Raw genomic sequence first — 16,774 nt, 5'->3', positions numbered from 1 at the left:
TTGCCCTGTGTACAAAGGTACGAAGTACCCCTTCACGCTGAGCCGGATGGTGACAACTATTAGCATTTAAGTACAAGGCGATGTGAGTACGTTTCATCTGGACTGCATGTCCTAATGATCCATCATCCTTCCTCCTAACCAACAGGTCAAGAAAGGGAAGGCAACCGTACTCTTCCACCTCCATCGTAAAACGAATGTTCGGGTGGACCGAGTTCAGATGTTCTAGCAAGGCATTCAAATTCTTCCTGCCATGAGGCCAAACAACAAAGATATCGTCAACATATCTAAAGTACCAGGCGGGTTTCAAAGGCTTCGAGGAACGTGCATTCGAGTCAGCGCCTTTGAAAGTTGTATACGCCAGGAGAAACTCCGGTCTCATAAGCAGAAAATTGATAACGCCATTACTTTCTGAAATTAATCACAGGACAATCACTAGAACACATTTCTGTGATATAACTAAGACTACTTGCGTAACCACACAATTAAATATACATCTACGACCACTCCCATTAACAACTATTTACAGAAGCACAGCTACAATTCACCATCTATGAGTCTGCTTGCGGAAGGTTTCTTAACGTAATGTTCTGTACAATACGAGATAAAACAGATCACTCTAATATGGTAATATAATAAGGTAATTTTCGATACAATGATTTAAACAAAATCAGTCATAATAACAGGATCACTTTCTGTACAATCAATACATTTAAAAGAAGGCTGTTTGTTTGTTTATTTGTTTGTTTGTAATTCATTTGGTAAAATTTTGCACACGTTACCTTCAAGGCAAAAAAGAAGACCACTGTCTACATAGGATTTCGTAATCTCACTTGAAAAATGTCTGTATCTAATATACAAAGGGGAGAGGCTGTTACCAAAAATCTTTGAAAAAATCTACACACTCGCATGAAACAACGAAGAAAATTAATCAAAAAATAAATGCTTAGCAAACGAAATATATCATGGTAAAGTGACTATAATTCTAAGTGCGAGAATAAATTACAGCAGCAATATCCGTCTTGAAAATAGTGTCATAGGATGTCACTAAATCGCGGGACGAGCGAACGCTCGAGAATTTGACATAAACATGATTACAGACTCGTATTTGTTGATTAGTTGCCTGTGTTACGTGTGACACATACCTTAGAAATCTAGAAGATGTTGTGGTCCTTATTTCACAGTTATTTTTATTATTAAACTCCACAGTTTAATACAAACGCTAAGACAAGTTGTGGATATATTACCAACAAAAGTCACTACATCCTGGGCAGGTCAACAGATTGAACAGAACCCGTGATTTCCAAAACTGTTACGTAAACTTTCCGAACTCTTCGATTCGTGCTCAAGCACCACCCTATTATTTGAGAAGACCGAAGGAGCGATCTGTTTTACTTGCTAAAAACATGCAACACCCTAGATTGCATAAATATTTCTTTATTTAAGACAACCGGTTTCTATAGACTTTGCTGTTATTTTCGGTCTTATAAAACCTTTTTGTTATTAAACATGTTCATTACACGTTGGACCTCACCCAAAAAGAGTATCTTTACCCACATGACAGCTTGGCATGAGGTTCAACGTAAAATGAACACGTTTCACATGCAAAACTTTATTTTAAGACCTGAAGATGACATCAACGTCTGTCGAAACCTATGGTCTTGAATTAAGAAATATTTATGTGATCTAGGCTACTGAACGTTCTTACCTACCTGAAACAGTGAGAACTGGGCTGAAACAATATCAGAAGAATTTTTTTTAAAAACCCCAATGAAATACTTATAGCAAAATGTAACAACAGATAACGCACCTTATCATCTTTTGGTACAGGGAAATTAAAGTCTGCCAAAATTTTCTTCAAGAAATGAATTGTGAATGCTAACAGAAACTGAATCAGTTCCTGTCGAATTTTAACAGAATCATCGAAATTTTGTTTATCGAACATCTGTTGATCGAACACTGATAACAAAGTACAACTCAATTTCCTCCAGAAGCGAAAGTTTGAAAGTCGTTTACATCGCCATTTCTTATGTGACTGTGCTAATTTTAGTACTTTAAAATTCTGACTTGTTTACATCAGCTAGAACTAGAAGGCAATAAGTTTACTTAAGGCAGATATCAGTTCACACCTAATGAAGCGCCGCCAAGGAGAAGGAAGTTTATTCGTCAGAAAAGCGCTGCGGCTAAAAGACAAAATGCTATTCAGGCGTCGGAAACACCCGGAAACGGAGCTTCTTCTACACCGTGAGCGTTTGAGAACTTCTACGTCTAGGGCAAGGGAAACTTTGGAGCGAACAGAGCTTCGTCTACAGAAGATTACCATGCTACTTCATTCGCTATCAGCACCAACAAGGCACAGGCCAGTGACTTTGTATGGCAGATATTATATATCCCGGGCAACGCTGGTAGGGCAGCTAGTGGCACGTATAAATCATTCAAGCTCACAGCGTACAAATAACAAAATCAATATTGCTCTCATAAAGAGGGAACATCCGCACGCCCAGCGTGTCACCACATACTACCATTATCATTGCATTGTGCCAAGGGCCGATCACGCCTAATATTAATGATCATACGATACACTCAATGCACAGCCTATAGTCTCCACTGTACATAATGTGACACCACTCGACCAATCAAAAGAGTGACTGTCTTTTAATCGGGAGGCCCCAGACTGCGTCTGCAGTGCAGTCGCTGTCCTCTCGCCAGGCAAAATATACCAACAGTCCCACTGGGCTGTAAGTGCCCGAAAAGCGTCTTATTATTCTTGTTGATCATTAATTTCGTCCATAGCTCCTCGGATACAAGCTTGGAGAAAGCTTCTCGCTCTAGGATCTCCACCAGTTCACGGCATACGTCCACCACCCGCTCCGCGAGCGAACACCAGACTGCCTGGACGGCCTTGCTCATGGCACGCCACGTTATCAGGAACAGCCTCTACCCTCCAAAAGACAATTCCGGGTTGCTGTCTCTTGCCCTCGATGGAATGAAGGCCATTTCGTGCCAATGCTAGCAACCCAAGGTCCAACTACTCCGTCTCGCTCACCCACTGGCCAATACAAGGCTCTTATGAGCCCAAGACCTTTGCACCAGTTTTTCGCTGCAACATTTAGTCTCATAGCGGCACAAATTCACGGCACAAAAAAAGAACGAAACCAGTTGCACTGAACTTTGACACAACCATGTAAAACTGTCAGAAAAGTTTTTCTTCGAGGACTTTGGAACGAAGTTCATTTGCAAGTCACAATGGTCTGAACGGCAGCTACACCGTGAAAACATTAACTTTAATGTGAATTTCTCCAGTTCATCGTTTTGTCAAGGTCCATGTTGCTGACACTAAGTCTTCTCACACTTCATCATTGTTTACAGACAAGATGTTTCAGTAGGGGCAGATGTCCACAAATCGTTGTTTTCGTTCGGGAGACAAGGTGTGTGGGACAAACTTTGCACATATTTCTTTTTCGAAATTTAGAGATGTTGATCCACTGCGATTTGTAACGTGATAATATTGACACTCAAAGGGCGCACGTCCACTATTTAACACTGCGTGGTTATAACTGACTGGTCGAATTCGTACCTGTTGTTTGCAGTTGTTACTTCAACCTGCCGCTGTAGTTACTGCGCCGGCGTTGCTCAGACACTGGGAATGAAGTTAGTCTCGGAACTTTGTTCTCAGGCGTGGTAAATCTGACGAGGTAGTTCCCTATGTTTGTATTTTCCTAAGGAGTACAAAACTAAGTCATTTTCTTTGAAATAAGAGTCGTTTACTTTGTTACAACCATCCAAGACAAATGTAAATGATTATTTTCCAAGCAGTAGCACGCTTTCGACCTAATTGTACTTCAGAATTATGGGCAGCGAATAAGATGAAACGATAACTGAACATGTTTTGTAGCAATTTTTAGTTCAACAGCGAAATTCTGTGATCGATTTAACTGTGAACGATGTACAGCGACATTTGCAGTAATCTCAACAGTAATAATGAACGCTCGGAAGCGGCTTGTAACACAGTTGTTCGATGGGTACCTTAGCTAAATTACTTTTGAGACTGTACTGCATTGAAAACATTAAGAGGAATGTATAAATGAGTGTAACACGAAATGTATCCAGAATTTTAAAGGAAAAAGTTCATACTGACTGTCGACAACGCTCTTAATTATGATGCTGCATCCAGGCGTTGTCTCACAAATCTGTCTGCCAACCTGTTAGATGAAGATTCTGGACCTCTCTCGCCACCGATGTAGATCACACGCAGTGCTGGGTTATTGCATTACCATTTGCATTAACAAATTATCTTTGTGTGCACAGGGTTGTCCAGCTTTCAATTACGAGATGCTGTGGATGTCATTAACCTATGGAGCCGGTCCGGTTCGAAAACTGTCGTAATGTTGCGTTTTTAATCTACACTATCTACTTCTCTTTGTATTTCACACCTGTGAAAATTGCGCTATTGTTAACTTGGCACTCTTATAACTACTGCTGGTAGTATGGTGTCCGTTATTTTGTGTTTTTATTTTATATTAAGGTATGTTTGTACGTCGAACTCCAATTGTTCTTTTATTGTGGAAAATGCAGTTATGTTAACATAGCACTTGGCACATCCGTAACTCCTATTTGCTGCATGGCCTTTCCTGCGCCCCCCGCCCCAATGTATATATATATATATATATATATATATATATATATATATATATATTGAGTAACACACACACACACACACATATCCCCTCATCAGGAGCCTGGGAGTAGAACGTACACCTGGAGGGTACTCACATCCACGTACTCCTGTTTGGCGCCATAGGAGACGTGCTTACGGCCCAGGTCCTGCAGCAGTGTCAGCAGCTTCTCTTCAGGCTCGTACAGTCGCGCCACAGCCTTCTGCACGAACGCCATCACCCTGGAGCAGGAAACACGTGTCGCTGTTAGTCACTACCGGATCGTCTCTAACGAAAAATAAATAAGAGCTGCTGAGGGTAAACGTTACTGTCAGATTTACAGTTTAACATTTTATTTTCAGGAAAAAAGAAGAATGTTTACTCAGGAAAGATATCATATTTAATACATAGTTATCGAATTTCATGAGCTATGGGCTGTCTGAATGTGTTATTCTGGAGACCAGAAATATAAACTAATAAGTCAAACTTTGCGACCACTTATTATTTATTTATAATATCAGCTACCAGTTACTTTCATTTGTTTAATCTAATGTAATACAACGCGTTTCGAACATGTTCTGTTCTTAATCAGGCGTTTACACATACATACACAGAAATTTTACTTAAGATAAATTATCTTAAACTAAATTAACCTAGAACTTTTTGTCCATTGTTCGTTACAGTAGTGGCTGGTTTGGCATTTGAGTGAGAGGAGGGGGGGCGTGGATGGTCAGATATCGATGTCAGTGATGTCTTCTGCAGGTTTTTGTTGTTGTTGGTTATTTATGACATCACAGCCTGCATAGGATGTAGATAGATTAGCACCAGTTATGTGTTGCGGAAATCGTGTGAAAGGCTTTTATATGAGAGTTGATCACTTACGATTTTATCGCCTTGTACCTTCACTTGCATCACTGGTGTAATGGCGGAACTGTTCAGTAGCATTACACTATTGCACTTTGTATTTTGTCAGTATATAAATGCACGATGATGAACAGAAGATGTTCGAATCGTGTTGTGTTATGTTAGATTAAGCACAAAATAATTAAAAGTGACTGGTGGCAGAAATTACAAATAAATAATTATCCCACACAGTCACGGTTCACAAACGTAACCATTATGGCCGAAAATAATTATGACCACTGCCCAACGTGACGTTGGATGTCGCCTTTGGCGTTGCCGGCACGTGACACGGATGGGGGATCGCCCTAACAAAAATGTGGCTGCAAATTGGAAAATCTATTGATATACGTGCTTTAACACAGGTCAGATTATTATTACGTAGAGCGTGTGAATGAATATCTCGAAAATGGCAAAGTTGGTCGAATGTTCACGTGGTACTGTCGTGAGAATGTACGGAAAATGGTAGACGGACAGGGAGGCTCTAATAGGCTCTAAGACGGGCGGTGTGGCCGAGCAATTCTAGACGCTACAGTCTGGAACCGCACGACCGCTACAGTCGCAGGTTCGAATCCTGCCTCGGACAAGGATGTGTGTGATGTCCTTAGATTAGTTAGGTTCAAGTAGTTTTAAGTTCTAAGGTACTAGCCGGCCGCGGTGGCCGTGCGGTTCTAGGCTCTGCAGTCCGGAACCGCGGGACTGCTACGGTCGCAGATTCGAATCCTGCCTCGGGCATTGGTGTGTGTGATGTCCTTAGGTTGGTTAGGTTTAAGTAGTTCTAAGTTCTAGGGGACTGATGACCTAAGATGTTAAGTCCCATAGTGCTCAGAGCCATTTGAACCATTTTTTTCTATGGGAATGATGACCTCAGAAGTTGAGTCCCATAGTGCTCAAAGCCATTTGAACCATTTTGAATAGGCTCTAAATGGCTGGACGTTCCAGTTCACAGAACTGGGGTCGGAGGCTTGTCTGTTTTGTAAAATAGGATGGATGTGATGTGTGTCATCTACGCCGAAAGAGCACAATAATGGTGCACGCGCAAGTGTTTCGGAGCACACCGCTCATCGTATATTGCTGAAAATGAAGCTGAGAGAGTAATGTGTCGTTAGTGGATACTAGTTGGTACAATAAGTGTTCTCGTATTTAAAACTGCTTGGTGTGCAGAGGTCATGTACACTGCAGCGCCAAAGAAACTGGTATAGCCATGCGTATTCAAATAAAGAGCCATGTAAACACGCAGAATACGGCGCTGCGGTCAGCAATGCCTATATAAGACAACAAGTTTCTGGTGCAGTTGTTAGATCCTTTACTGTTACTACAGTGGCAGGTTGTCAAGATATAAGTGAGTTTGAACGTGGTGTTATAGTCGACGCACGAGCGATTGGACACAGCGTCTCCTAAGTAGCGATGAAGTAGATATTTTCCCATACGACCATTTCATGAGTGCACCGTGAATATCAAGAATCGTCTAAAACATCAAATCTCCGACAATGCTACGGCCGGAAAGGGATCTTGCAAGAAAGGGACCAACGACGACAGATGAGAATCGTTCAGCGTGACAGAAGTGCAGTGCTTCCGCAAACTGCTGCAGATTTCAGTGGTGGGCCTCCATCAAGTGTCAGCGTGCGAACCATTCAACGAAACAGCATCTATATGGGCTTTCGGAGCCGAAGGCCCACTCGTGTACTCTTAGTGACTGAACGACACAAAGCTTTAGGTCTCATCTGGGCCTGTCAACACCACCATGGGACTGTTCATGACTGCAAACATGTTGCCTGGTCTGACAAGTCCCGTACCTATTTGTATCGAGCGTATCTACACTTCTGGAAATTGAAATAAGAACACCGTGAATTCATTGTCCCAGGAAGGGGAAACTTTATTGACACATTCCTGGGGTCAGATACATCACATGATCACACTGACAGAACCACAGGCACATAGGCACAGGCAACAGAGCATGCACAATGTCGGCACTAGTACAGTGTATATCCACTTTTCGCAGCCATACAGGCTGCTATTCTCCCATGGAGACGATCGTAGAGATGCTGGATGTAGTCCTGTGGAACGGCTTGCCATGCCATTTCCACCTGGCGCCTCAGTTGGACCAGCGTTCGTGCTGGACGTGCAGACCGCGTGAGACGACGCTTCATCCAGTCCCAAACATGCTCAATGGGGGACAGATCCGGAGATCTTGCTGGCCAGGGTAGTTGACTTACACCTTCTAGAGCACGTTGGGTGGCACGGGATACATGCGGACGTGCATTGTCCTGTTGGAACAGCAAGTTCCCTTGCCGGTCTAGGAATGGTAGAACGATGGGTTCGATGACGGTTTGGATGTACCGTGCACTATTCAGTGTCCCCTCGACGATCACCAGTGGTGTACAGCCAGTGTAGGAGATCGTTCCCCACACCATGATGCCGGGTGTTGGCCCTGTGTCCCTCGGTCATATGCAGTCCTGATTGTGGCGCTCACCTGCACGGCGCCAAACACGCATACGACCATCATTGGCACCAAGGCAGAAGCGACTCTCATCGCTGAAGACGACACGTCTCCATTCGTCCCTCCATTCACGCCTGTCGCGACACCACTGGAGGCGGGCTGCACGATGTTGGGGCGTGAGCGGAAGACGGCCTAACGGTGTGCGGGACCGTAGCCCAGCTTCATGGAGACGGTTGCGAATGGTCCTCGCCGATACCCCAGGAGCAACAGTGTCCCTGATTTGCTGGGAAGTGGCGGTGCGGTCCCCTACGGCACTGCGTAGGATCCTACGGTCTTGGCGTGCATCCGTGCGTCGCTGCGGTCCGGTCCCAGGTCGACGGGCACGTGCACCTTCCGCCGACCACTGGCGACAACATCGATGTACTGTGGAGACCTCACGCCCCACGTGTTGAGCAATTCGGCGGTACGTCCACCCGGCCTCCCGCATGCCCACTATACGCCCTCGCTCAAAGTCCGTCAACTGCACATACGGTTCACGTCCACGCTGTCGCGTCATGCTACCAGTGTTAAAGACTGCGATGGAGCTCCGTATGCCACGGCAAACTGGCTGACACTGACGGCGGCGGTGCACAAATGCTGCGCAGCTAGCGCCATTCGACGGCCAACACCGCGGTTCCTGGTGTGTCCGCTGTGTCGTGCGTGTGATCATTGCTTGTACAGCCCTCTCGCAGTGTCCGGAGCAAGTATGGTGGGTCTGACACACCGGTGTCAATGTGTTCTTTTTTCCATTTCCAGGAGTGTATTTGTAACGAGCGGATGGACGTATACGGTTATGGAGACAGCCTCATGCATGTCAGCAGGGAACTGTTCAAGGTGGTGGAGGCTTTGTAATGGTGTGGGGCGTGTGCCATTGGAATAATACGGGACCCCTGATATGCCTAGATACGTCACGTACATAGCCATCCTCTCTGATCACCTGTATCTATCCATGTCAATTGTGCATTCCAACAGACTTGGGGAATTCCAGCAGCACAACGTGACACCCCATACGTCCAGAATTGCTACAGAGTGGCTCCAGGAACACTCTTCTGAGCTTAAACACTTCATATGCCCACCAAACTCCCCAGAGATGAACATTATTGAGCACTTCTGGGATGCATTGCAACGTGCTGTTCAGAAGAGATATCCATCCCGTCGTACTCTTACGGATTTCTGGAGAGCCCTGGAGGATTCATGGTGTCAGTTCCCTCCAGTACTACTTCAGATATTAGTCGAGTTCATGCCACTTCATCTTGCGGCACTTCTGCGTGCTCACGGGGACCGTACACAATATTAGGCAGGTATACCAGTCTCTTTGACTCTTTAGTGCAGCTCTATGAAACTTAGTCCATACGCATAAAGAACTGCTGCGGTACACTGCGTAACAAAGTTAAGGAATCACTTTTTGAAACCCCTTAACTGTCTACCATGTGGACTATAAGTTGGAAAATTGCCTCAAAGTTTCCTACAGCCTTCCTCCGTGACGGCGCAAAAGTGTGAGTTCCGGCGCCTTCACTCTCGGACTCAGAGACGCTTCAAACAGTGGGGTGTTGCCACATGGGGAAAAGACGGCCACAGCTGAGAATTTCATGTTCGGGTAGCGCTAGGATGGATATCTTATGTCACATTGGCACCATATTTCGCCAAATTTCTCTTCAAGGCCAGCGAGGATTTGTCACTCGGTGGAAAGGTCGTCAGACCGCCTGTTAACCACATTTCTCCTTTTTCTTTGGCGCTCTGCTGTGGAGGTCAGATCTGCGACGCCCAACGTTGAAATCGTGGGGTTTTCTTACGAGTGGTCGACGAAAATATTTCTGGCAAATACACACACACACACACACACACTCATTTCGTTCGAAAAAGATAGTTCGCAGTGCAATGGGCAAGAAGACCACTTACTGACAAACTTTTACACTGTGACACCTCCTGGGAGGTTCAATCCTTATGTAAAGACATCGTGTGATAGTATATAAAGTGAACGCGGTCCCACCCCTTAGAGTGCAGTGCGATCGCAGTTTTTCTTTGGTGTTCGTTGTGAACCACTAAGGATCGTTAAAAACCATTCCACGAAACTTTAATATGATCAGAAGCAGCTCCTGTTTCACGTCCTGCTGTTGCATGATGACAGAGGAAAGGAGCACTGGCGCATTCATCGAAACAACGAGACATTTCGTAGAAAGGTTGTGGACAATTGCGGTTGCTAACAAACGGTGCCCTTTCAGGATTGAAGTGTCAGAGAGGTGTCAGTAGCATGAAAGAGTGTATGGAACGTCTTTCTGTAGTTCGTTGGAAACTGTCATTTTCAACTGGGCAATACGTGGGAATCAACGTCCCAAAGAAAGGGATAGTTTCATTGATGCCCTTTATGCCGTCCTCTGAGGCCTTTTTGTGTCGATTCTGAATGGTGATGTGTCTGAAATACTTTATTCGACCATCCACAAGTAAACCCTTGATTTTAACGCTAGGCACCGTGGTTCTGATCTGCATTGTAGAGGCACCAAAAGAAGGTGGGGAACGTTTAGAAGTGGGGCTGTGGAAACCTCCCCGCCGTTTGACACGTGCACTACGATGGCACTGGGCAGAACTGTTGTGAAATTTGGTGGCAACGTGTCGTCATTAACCCACCTTACACGTAACTTGAACTTCTGAGCTCTGGCCTCTTTTCTCGCATGTGTAGACATCTTGCTGTTTGAAGCGTTCTCGAGCCGGAGGTTGAGGTCGAACGGCCCCGCGTTGTTGTTGCAGAGGAGTTTCTAGGCACCTCTGAGCCAGTTTGAAACTTACACGTCGGAATGGGAGACAGTCACGGGGCTTAGGAAATAAAGTGATCCTTTAATTCTGTCATGAAGTGTGTATTGTAGGAGGCAACTGGAAGGAATACACAATAATTCCCAAGAAGTCACTGCGATTCACGATGAATCACTGGATATTACAATAGGCCGGAGATCGTTATTAGTGAATAGTTTTTTATGTATGTTTACACTTCTCGCGATATGATCGTACGTCCAGCACGGCCGAACGTGATACGTTTGATGGTCCAGCTGTTATGCTATGGTGAGACATGACTGCGTGGTCGTAATGACCCTCAAACCTTTGACTTACAATTGTGTGCCAATGTAGTCCATTCTAACGTGTGTCCTTTCGGGTATGCATTCGGGTCTGTCTTCAATTTTATGGACGACAATGCTCCACCGTAATGAACAGTGCAGGTGGAGGAACTCTTGGAACTAGAGGGTAGTCGGTGAATGACGTTGTCTTCCAGTTCCCCAGACAAATTCCATCAATCACGTGTAGTGTGAGTTGGGGAGTCTTACTGCAGCACGTCCATATGCATCAACGAACGTCCAGCAGTGATCAACAACGCTGGTGGAAGAAAGGAGGGCCTTACGGGAAGAACTTACATACATTGTAGGTATCACTCGTGCTCGTTGCAGAGCATAGATTACTATCCGTGGTGATCACACGCTCTGGCAAGCCATTCTCGAATCGGTTGAATCGTGGTGACATCAGTGTAATTATCTTGTCTGAGTAAATTTCTCTTCGCCGCATTGCATACTTCTTTAAGTTACCCTCTGTTTTATACCGTACTGTACTGTGGCAAATCTTTCTACGTATGGTCAATGTTTCATCAACCTATGGTACTTTGTAGTAACATCATTCGAATGTTCGATTCGTCCTTCAGATTTCCACAGATTTGCACACCAGTGTATTCAATCAGCACCGTCATCAGAAGGATCAATATCAGTTATCAACACTGGATATTGTCCCATTTTGTGTCTCCACGAACAGTTTAATGACGATATGATTTTCGTCATTCTCGTATTCGTTGCGGTTGTATGCATCAACCCACTGCAGCCGTATTGTAATTTTCTGATGTAATTTAGTTTGTTATATTTGAACATAAACTTCCATTTCTTCTACATGCTGTTGTTTCTTATACTTTCAATTTTCAATCTGATCCTCAAAGGTCCGGAGATCGTTATTAACGAGAACTCAAAAATATCACTATGCATTTATACTGCTCTTATCAGTTCCGGGAAGAGACCATCAGTCATTGCCGTAAACGATATTTCGTTTTGAGTTGACTTAATGCTGTACGATTTCCGTACCTCAGTAGGTAAAAATGAAAACTTTAAATGATCACGCTGTTGCCTGTATGTCCGTCTGTCTGTCCGACTGTTAAAAATCCTCTTTCTCAGGAACGGGTAGAAGCATTAAGTTGAAATGTATGACACCCACCACCGCCTATGGTCCCCTGACGGTTGAAAAAATTAAGCCGTACAAGTCAATTCAATCAAAAGATGCGACCACTCATGACAAATATTTTGATACTCGCCAACTCAGTCATCAAAACTTCCCGTTGACCTGGAATCATGACATTAGTCAAGGAGCTAGGTTCCACAGTAAAACTAAAGGAAAAATCCGAACATTGTTAAGTTGTAGTTGTATCACAAGAAAAAATTTTTTGGCATTTGCTATTCCAATGTCTCTCCGTCTGTCTGTGACGACTCCTTTATCTCTGGAACGGGTTATACCATATTGTTATTTTTGACACAGACTAAGCTCTATTGCCCCTTGGCGCTGTAAACCTTCTAAGCTTCTGTTAACGCAATAAAAAGGCACAGACATTGATATGACATATTTTGATACTCGCACACTTACTCATCAAGACAAAAATTGTACTTCCCTTTGATCTATAATCATGAAATTCGAAAAAATCCAATGTTTCACAGTAGAAATAAAAAGTCCGAAAGGTGTTAAACTGTTATTAAAACATTAAAAAATATCTTTTTGTCGTCAAGACTTATAATGCATTCGACCTCCGTCAAAAGCATAATAGAAAAGTATTACTGTAGGGAAACATAAAATGTAAGTTGTAATCGCTTAGTAGTAACTAAATAAAACCTATTTTATCAAATCTCTCTCTGCATATGTAAACTGATGTCCCTTGCTCGCTTCTGTTTGTAAGCCTCAGGAACTACCATAGGGATGTTGAAACGCTCTTGAAATTCCTGAGACCGATCTCTTGCCAGTATCGATATCTATGACAGGGAAGAGTCATCGAGATTTATCTATTCATAAAATTAAGTTAGTACGGAAACCTCAGTGCGAGTCCTACTCGCGAGTCCTACTCGTGCTTCGCTTAATTTTAAATATAGCATTTGAGTTATTTTTGCTTTGTTCTTCTCTATGTCTATTTAGTTCGCTAATTGCGAAACGTTCGTATCAAGATTTACAGTGTTCGCCACAGCTAATATTGAAAACTGAGACCGAATTAGGACAGTGGAATCAAAAAGTTCTAGGAGACTTGGATGCACAAACGATCTGTGGGTTATGGAACTGCGGATGTGTGCCCACAATGATTTCTGTATGAAATATTGTGCAAATCAGTCGAAATATATCTGAAATTTCGTGAACTCTCTAACTCAGCTCAAATTTCTCCCATGGCATGTGACTGAGAATCAGGCAGCGGCACATTTTGCTGCTGATGTAAATACGGTATCTAACGCGCCATTACGGACCTTGCCGGATGGACTGAGGAGAGCCTGCATATCGACGTCCATGATAAAGAGACCAGAATCCTGGAGAATATGGTGTCTGGTGTCGTCTCGAAAGTGAAGCGTACAGCTCTCTCCTGGATAAGGTGGAAGAACTCGAGCCGCCAATTGGACATTCTTCTCAAGCTTTACAAGGTGATCCACAGAAGTTTGAAGGCATTCGCCACTGACTGCAGAGACGAGTGTACGACTCGTCTTTAAAGAAGTCCACGGGAACAATAAATCGTGACATGTGAAGTGCTGGAGCTGTCTCTTATTGCTTGTTAAGATACGCCATGGCTCAAATTCTAAGCCAATTAAATGGCGAGATAATCGAAAACTTTTCATTTCAAGTACATAATTTATACCGAATAGGACAGTATCTCACATTTAAGGCAGTGATGACTAGTAACTATGGCGATCCTTATTGAATCGTTGTATCAAGGGAGATGAACATCTGACTACGACTGGAAAGGTCGTTTAAGGGAGATTTATCAGCAATAAAGTTCAACTCCCCAACCACATAGCTTTTTCTTCGACTGGAGGGACAATGGAAACTATCATCATCATTTACATAAAGTACTTGGCCTTTTGGTCAATCCCTTCACCTTCAACACTGATCAAGCCATCTTCCTAAAGACCTTCTGCCTCTTGCTTTATATTGTTTCATCTTTCACAATACATATTGATTTATTATGTCAGTTACATTTTGTCATCATTTCCCTTTTGATCTATCAAACGATACCCAGCCATGTATCTAAGGAAAGTCTTTTCACATCCTTCTATTCTCTTTTCATCTCTCTTCTTAAGAGTCCTGTTTTCAAATCGATAGGGTTACGCTGGTATAGCCATAAACTTATGGAACCTTAATAGAGAATCTCTGTAGACTGTCTGTCCAAATGTTCTGCGTAAAGTTCTACATAAATAGTTAAATAGGTCTAACTTATTTCGTATTTAGTTGTCTGCTCTTATGTAAAACAGCACCCTAAATATTTGAAGGCATTACCCACTACGAAAATCACCCAGTCTATTTCAATCGTAACTCCTATAGACTGACTCCTAAACCACCACTGAGTTTGTGATGAAGACATTCAGACTGTATTCTCTCGCTATTTTACATACATAATGACAGATTCTTGTGAGGCATTTTCTGAGGGGGCCACGCTTCTCAACTCCCCGCCTTATGTCAGCCATACTACATGTGCTATTTATATTTGTATTTTATTTTTCATATGTAAACCATGTACAACTATTATAAGATGAAATGAAATTCATGTGTTTCTTAACATTTCCCATACTTTGTTTCGATTTATTTTATGAAATGCGTTTTCTTAGTCACTGAAGGCAATAAATGTTGATAAACTGAATTTACGGTGTTTTTCTATTAGCTGTGTCACGGTGAATATATAGTCCGAGCATAATCTGCATTTGGAAAACCATGCTGAGCATCAGATAATGCAGTTTCAGCGATTAGCAGTAGAGATAGAGATAGAGCGATGGAGATACGAATATCAGAAAAACTTGCATATTATCTTCCTTTTACTGTATTATGTCATATGTTGCCATATTGTGGAGTGACTCCACAAACGGAGAGAAAGTTGTTACAGAGAAAAAGTGTGTATTAAGATTCATTTGTGGTATAAATTCAAAAATAGCACGCCAAAACCTTTTCAAAGAACTGGATGTCCTAACCGATGCTTTATTCCCTATTGAAGTTTGCTCTAAGTAATATGTCTTCCATCTTCATTTTCCCTGCGCGAGCACGTGATGAAAAGTGATCTACGTTAGAAGGAAATGAAGACACACGTGATCGCTGAACAGTACAGCAGGTACGATTACGGAAAGAAGACTACACACATTGAAAATATCATGCTGACTTTCGTGTGTTTTCGATTGCTGCCAACTTAAGCGACCTGTAAGCTCTGGCTCATACGAAGTGTTGCGAAATATTGCATTGTGTGAGACAATTGAAAAATTAAAATGTACCGTGTGTGTTTAAACATGAATGGCCTTATAATCCGCTTTCGCGAGCCCTTGTTACTTCCATGCCTTATTTATACGACAGCTGCTGAGCGGCACGAGGTGAGCGCATCCGTGGGTTGCCAGTACTGACCAACAGAACAATAAACATTCACTCTCTGACGACCCCTCTGGACTCGCAGGATATGTCTTTGTTTGTGCGTTACTCGTATTCCATTGAGCCAAGCCGTTTTTGTTCCATAGAAGCGTGAACAGCAAAAAGACTGTATGTCGACACCAGGATAGATTATTACATGAGAGCTTTTCGAAATATGTCAGTCAGAGAATTAGAACTGTTGGTAGTACTTCGAGATATCAATATTTATAACGGTGAACTCCGACGAAATATACTCGAGTAGCAGGCGGTCAGTAAGGGATCCGGCTGGATTAAAAATGTTTACTGTAATACGGGAGATACCAGAAAGTACAGGAGAGTTGGTCAGTCTACTCGTAACGACATATTCACAGTTATCTCTCAGACAGTACATTTGCGGACTCATGTTCAGTGAAACTTTTGTTCTTCTTTTATAGTATGTTTTCATCAGTGTCAGTTTTCACTATTAATTATGAGACAATCTATACACAGGGTGAACCAGAACTCCAACGACAAATTGTAAGAGATTATTCAGGGATACCTTTTGAACCCTATATAACCAACTCACGGTCTCTGTCGGCTCGTTACAGAGCTACTGTATTTCGTTTAGTATCCTTCCTCAATTACCTTTATGTCTGTATGCACTGGAAAGATTGTCGATGAAATGTAGTGTGTGTCTTATTTCCATTCGCTCACGGTAACTGCTTCTGACAACAAAGATGCCTTCGTTAAACTCAATGTTGAAAACCATACTGACGTACAGTTTGGACGACAATGTATTGGTCGTTTTGGTCCTGTTCCGTGGCCATCTAAAGCATCAGACAATGCAACGATGGACTTCTTCAGGGGCACATTACAGAGCCTAGTTTAGGAGACTCCCGTTAATACTCGCATGGACCTGTTTGAAAGGATTATTGCAGCCGCAGAAGATGTGCGCCAGTCTCCTGGAATTCAGGAGCATGTAACACAGTAGTGCGTCGCCGTATACTTTGCCTTGACCTGTAGGGAAACGGTTCCTCATTTGTTACATGTTGCTCTGTAGACTGACAGAACAGATTTCTTACACTGTGATAAAAGGGCCCGTGTCTCGCAT

The 16,774-nt window shown here is 43.1% G+C and overlaps 1 protein-coding gene across 1 annotated transcript in view; it reads right to left on the bottom strand.

Moving 5' to 3' along the window:
* LOC126195185 (uncharacterized) overlaps positions 1–16,774 on the bottom strand; it is a 600,884-nt gene that overhangs the window by 234,168 nt on the left and 349,942 nt on the right. Inside the window, exon 4 of the mRNA XM_049933698.1 lies at positions 4,771–4,894. Within this exon, the coding sequence (XP_049789655.1) occupies positions 4,771–4,894 (124 nt within the window). The remainder of the gene's footprint in view (positions 1–4,770; positions 4,895–16,774) is intronic.

Source organism: Schistocerca nitens, chromosome 7, assembly GCF_023898315.1.
Source record: "Schistocerca nitens isolate TAMUIC-IGC-003100 chromosome 7, iqSchNite1.1, whole genome shotgun sequence".
Lineage (NCBI taxonomy): Eukaryota > Metazoa > Arthropoda > Insecta > Orthoptera > Acrididae > Schistocerca > Schistocerca nitens.
Note: the sequence above shows the minus strand (reverse complement) of the source record. Positions and strands in the feature narration are given on the sequence as shown.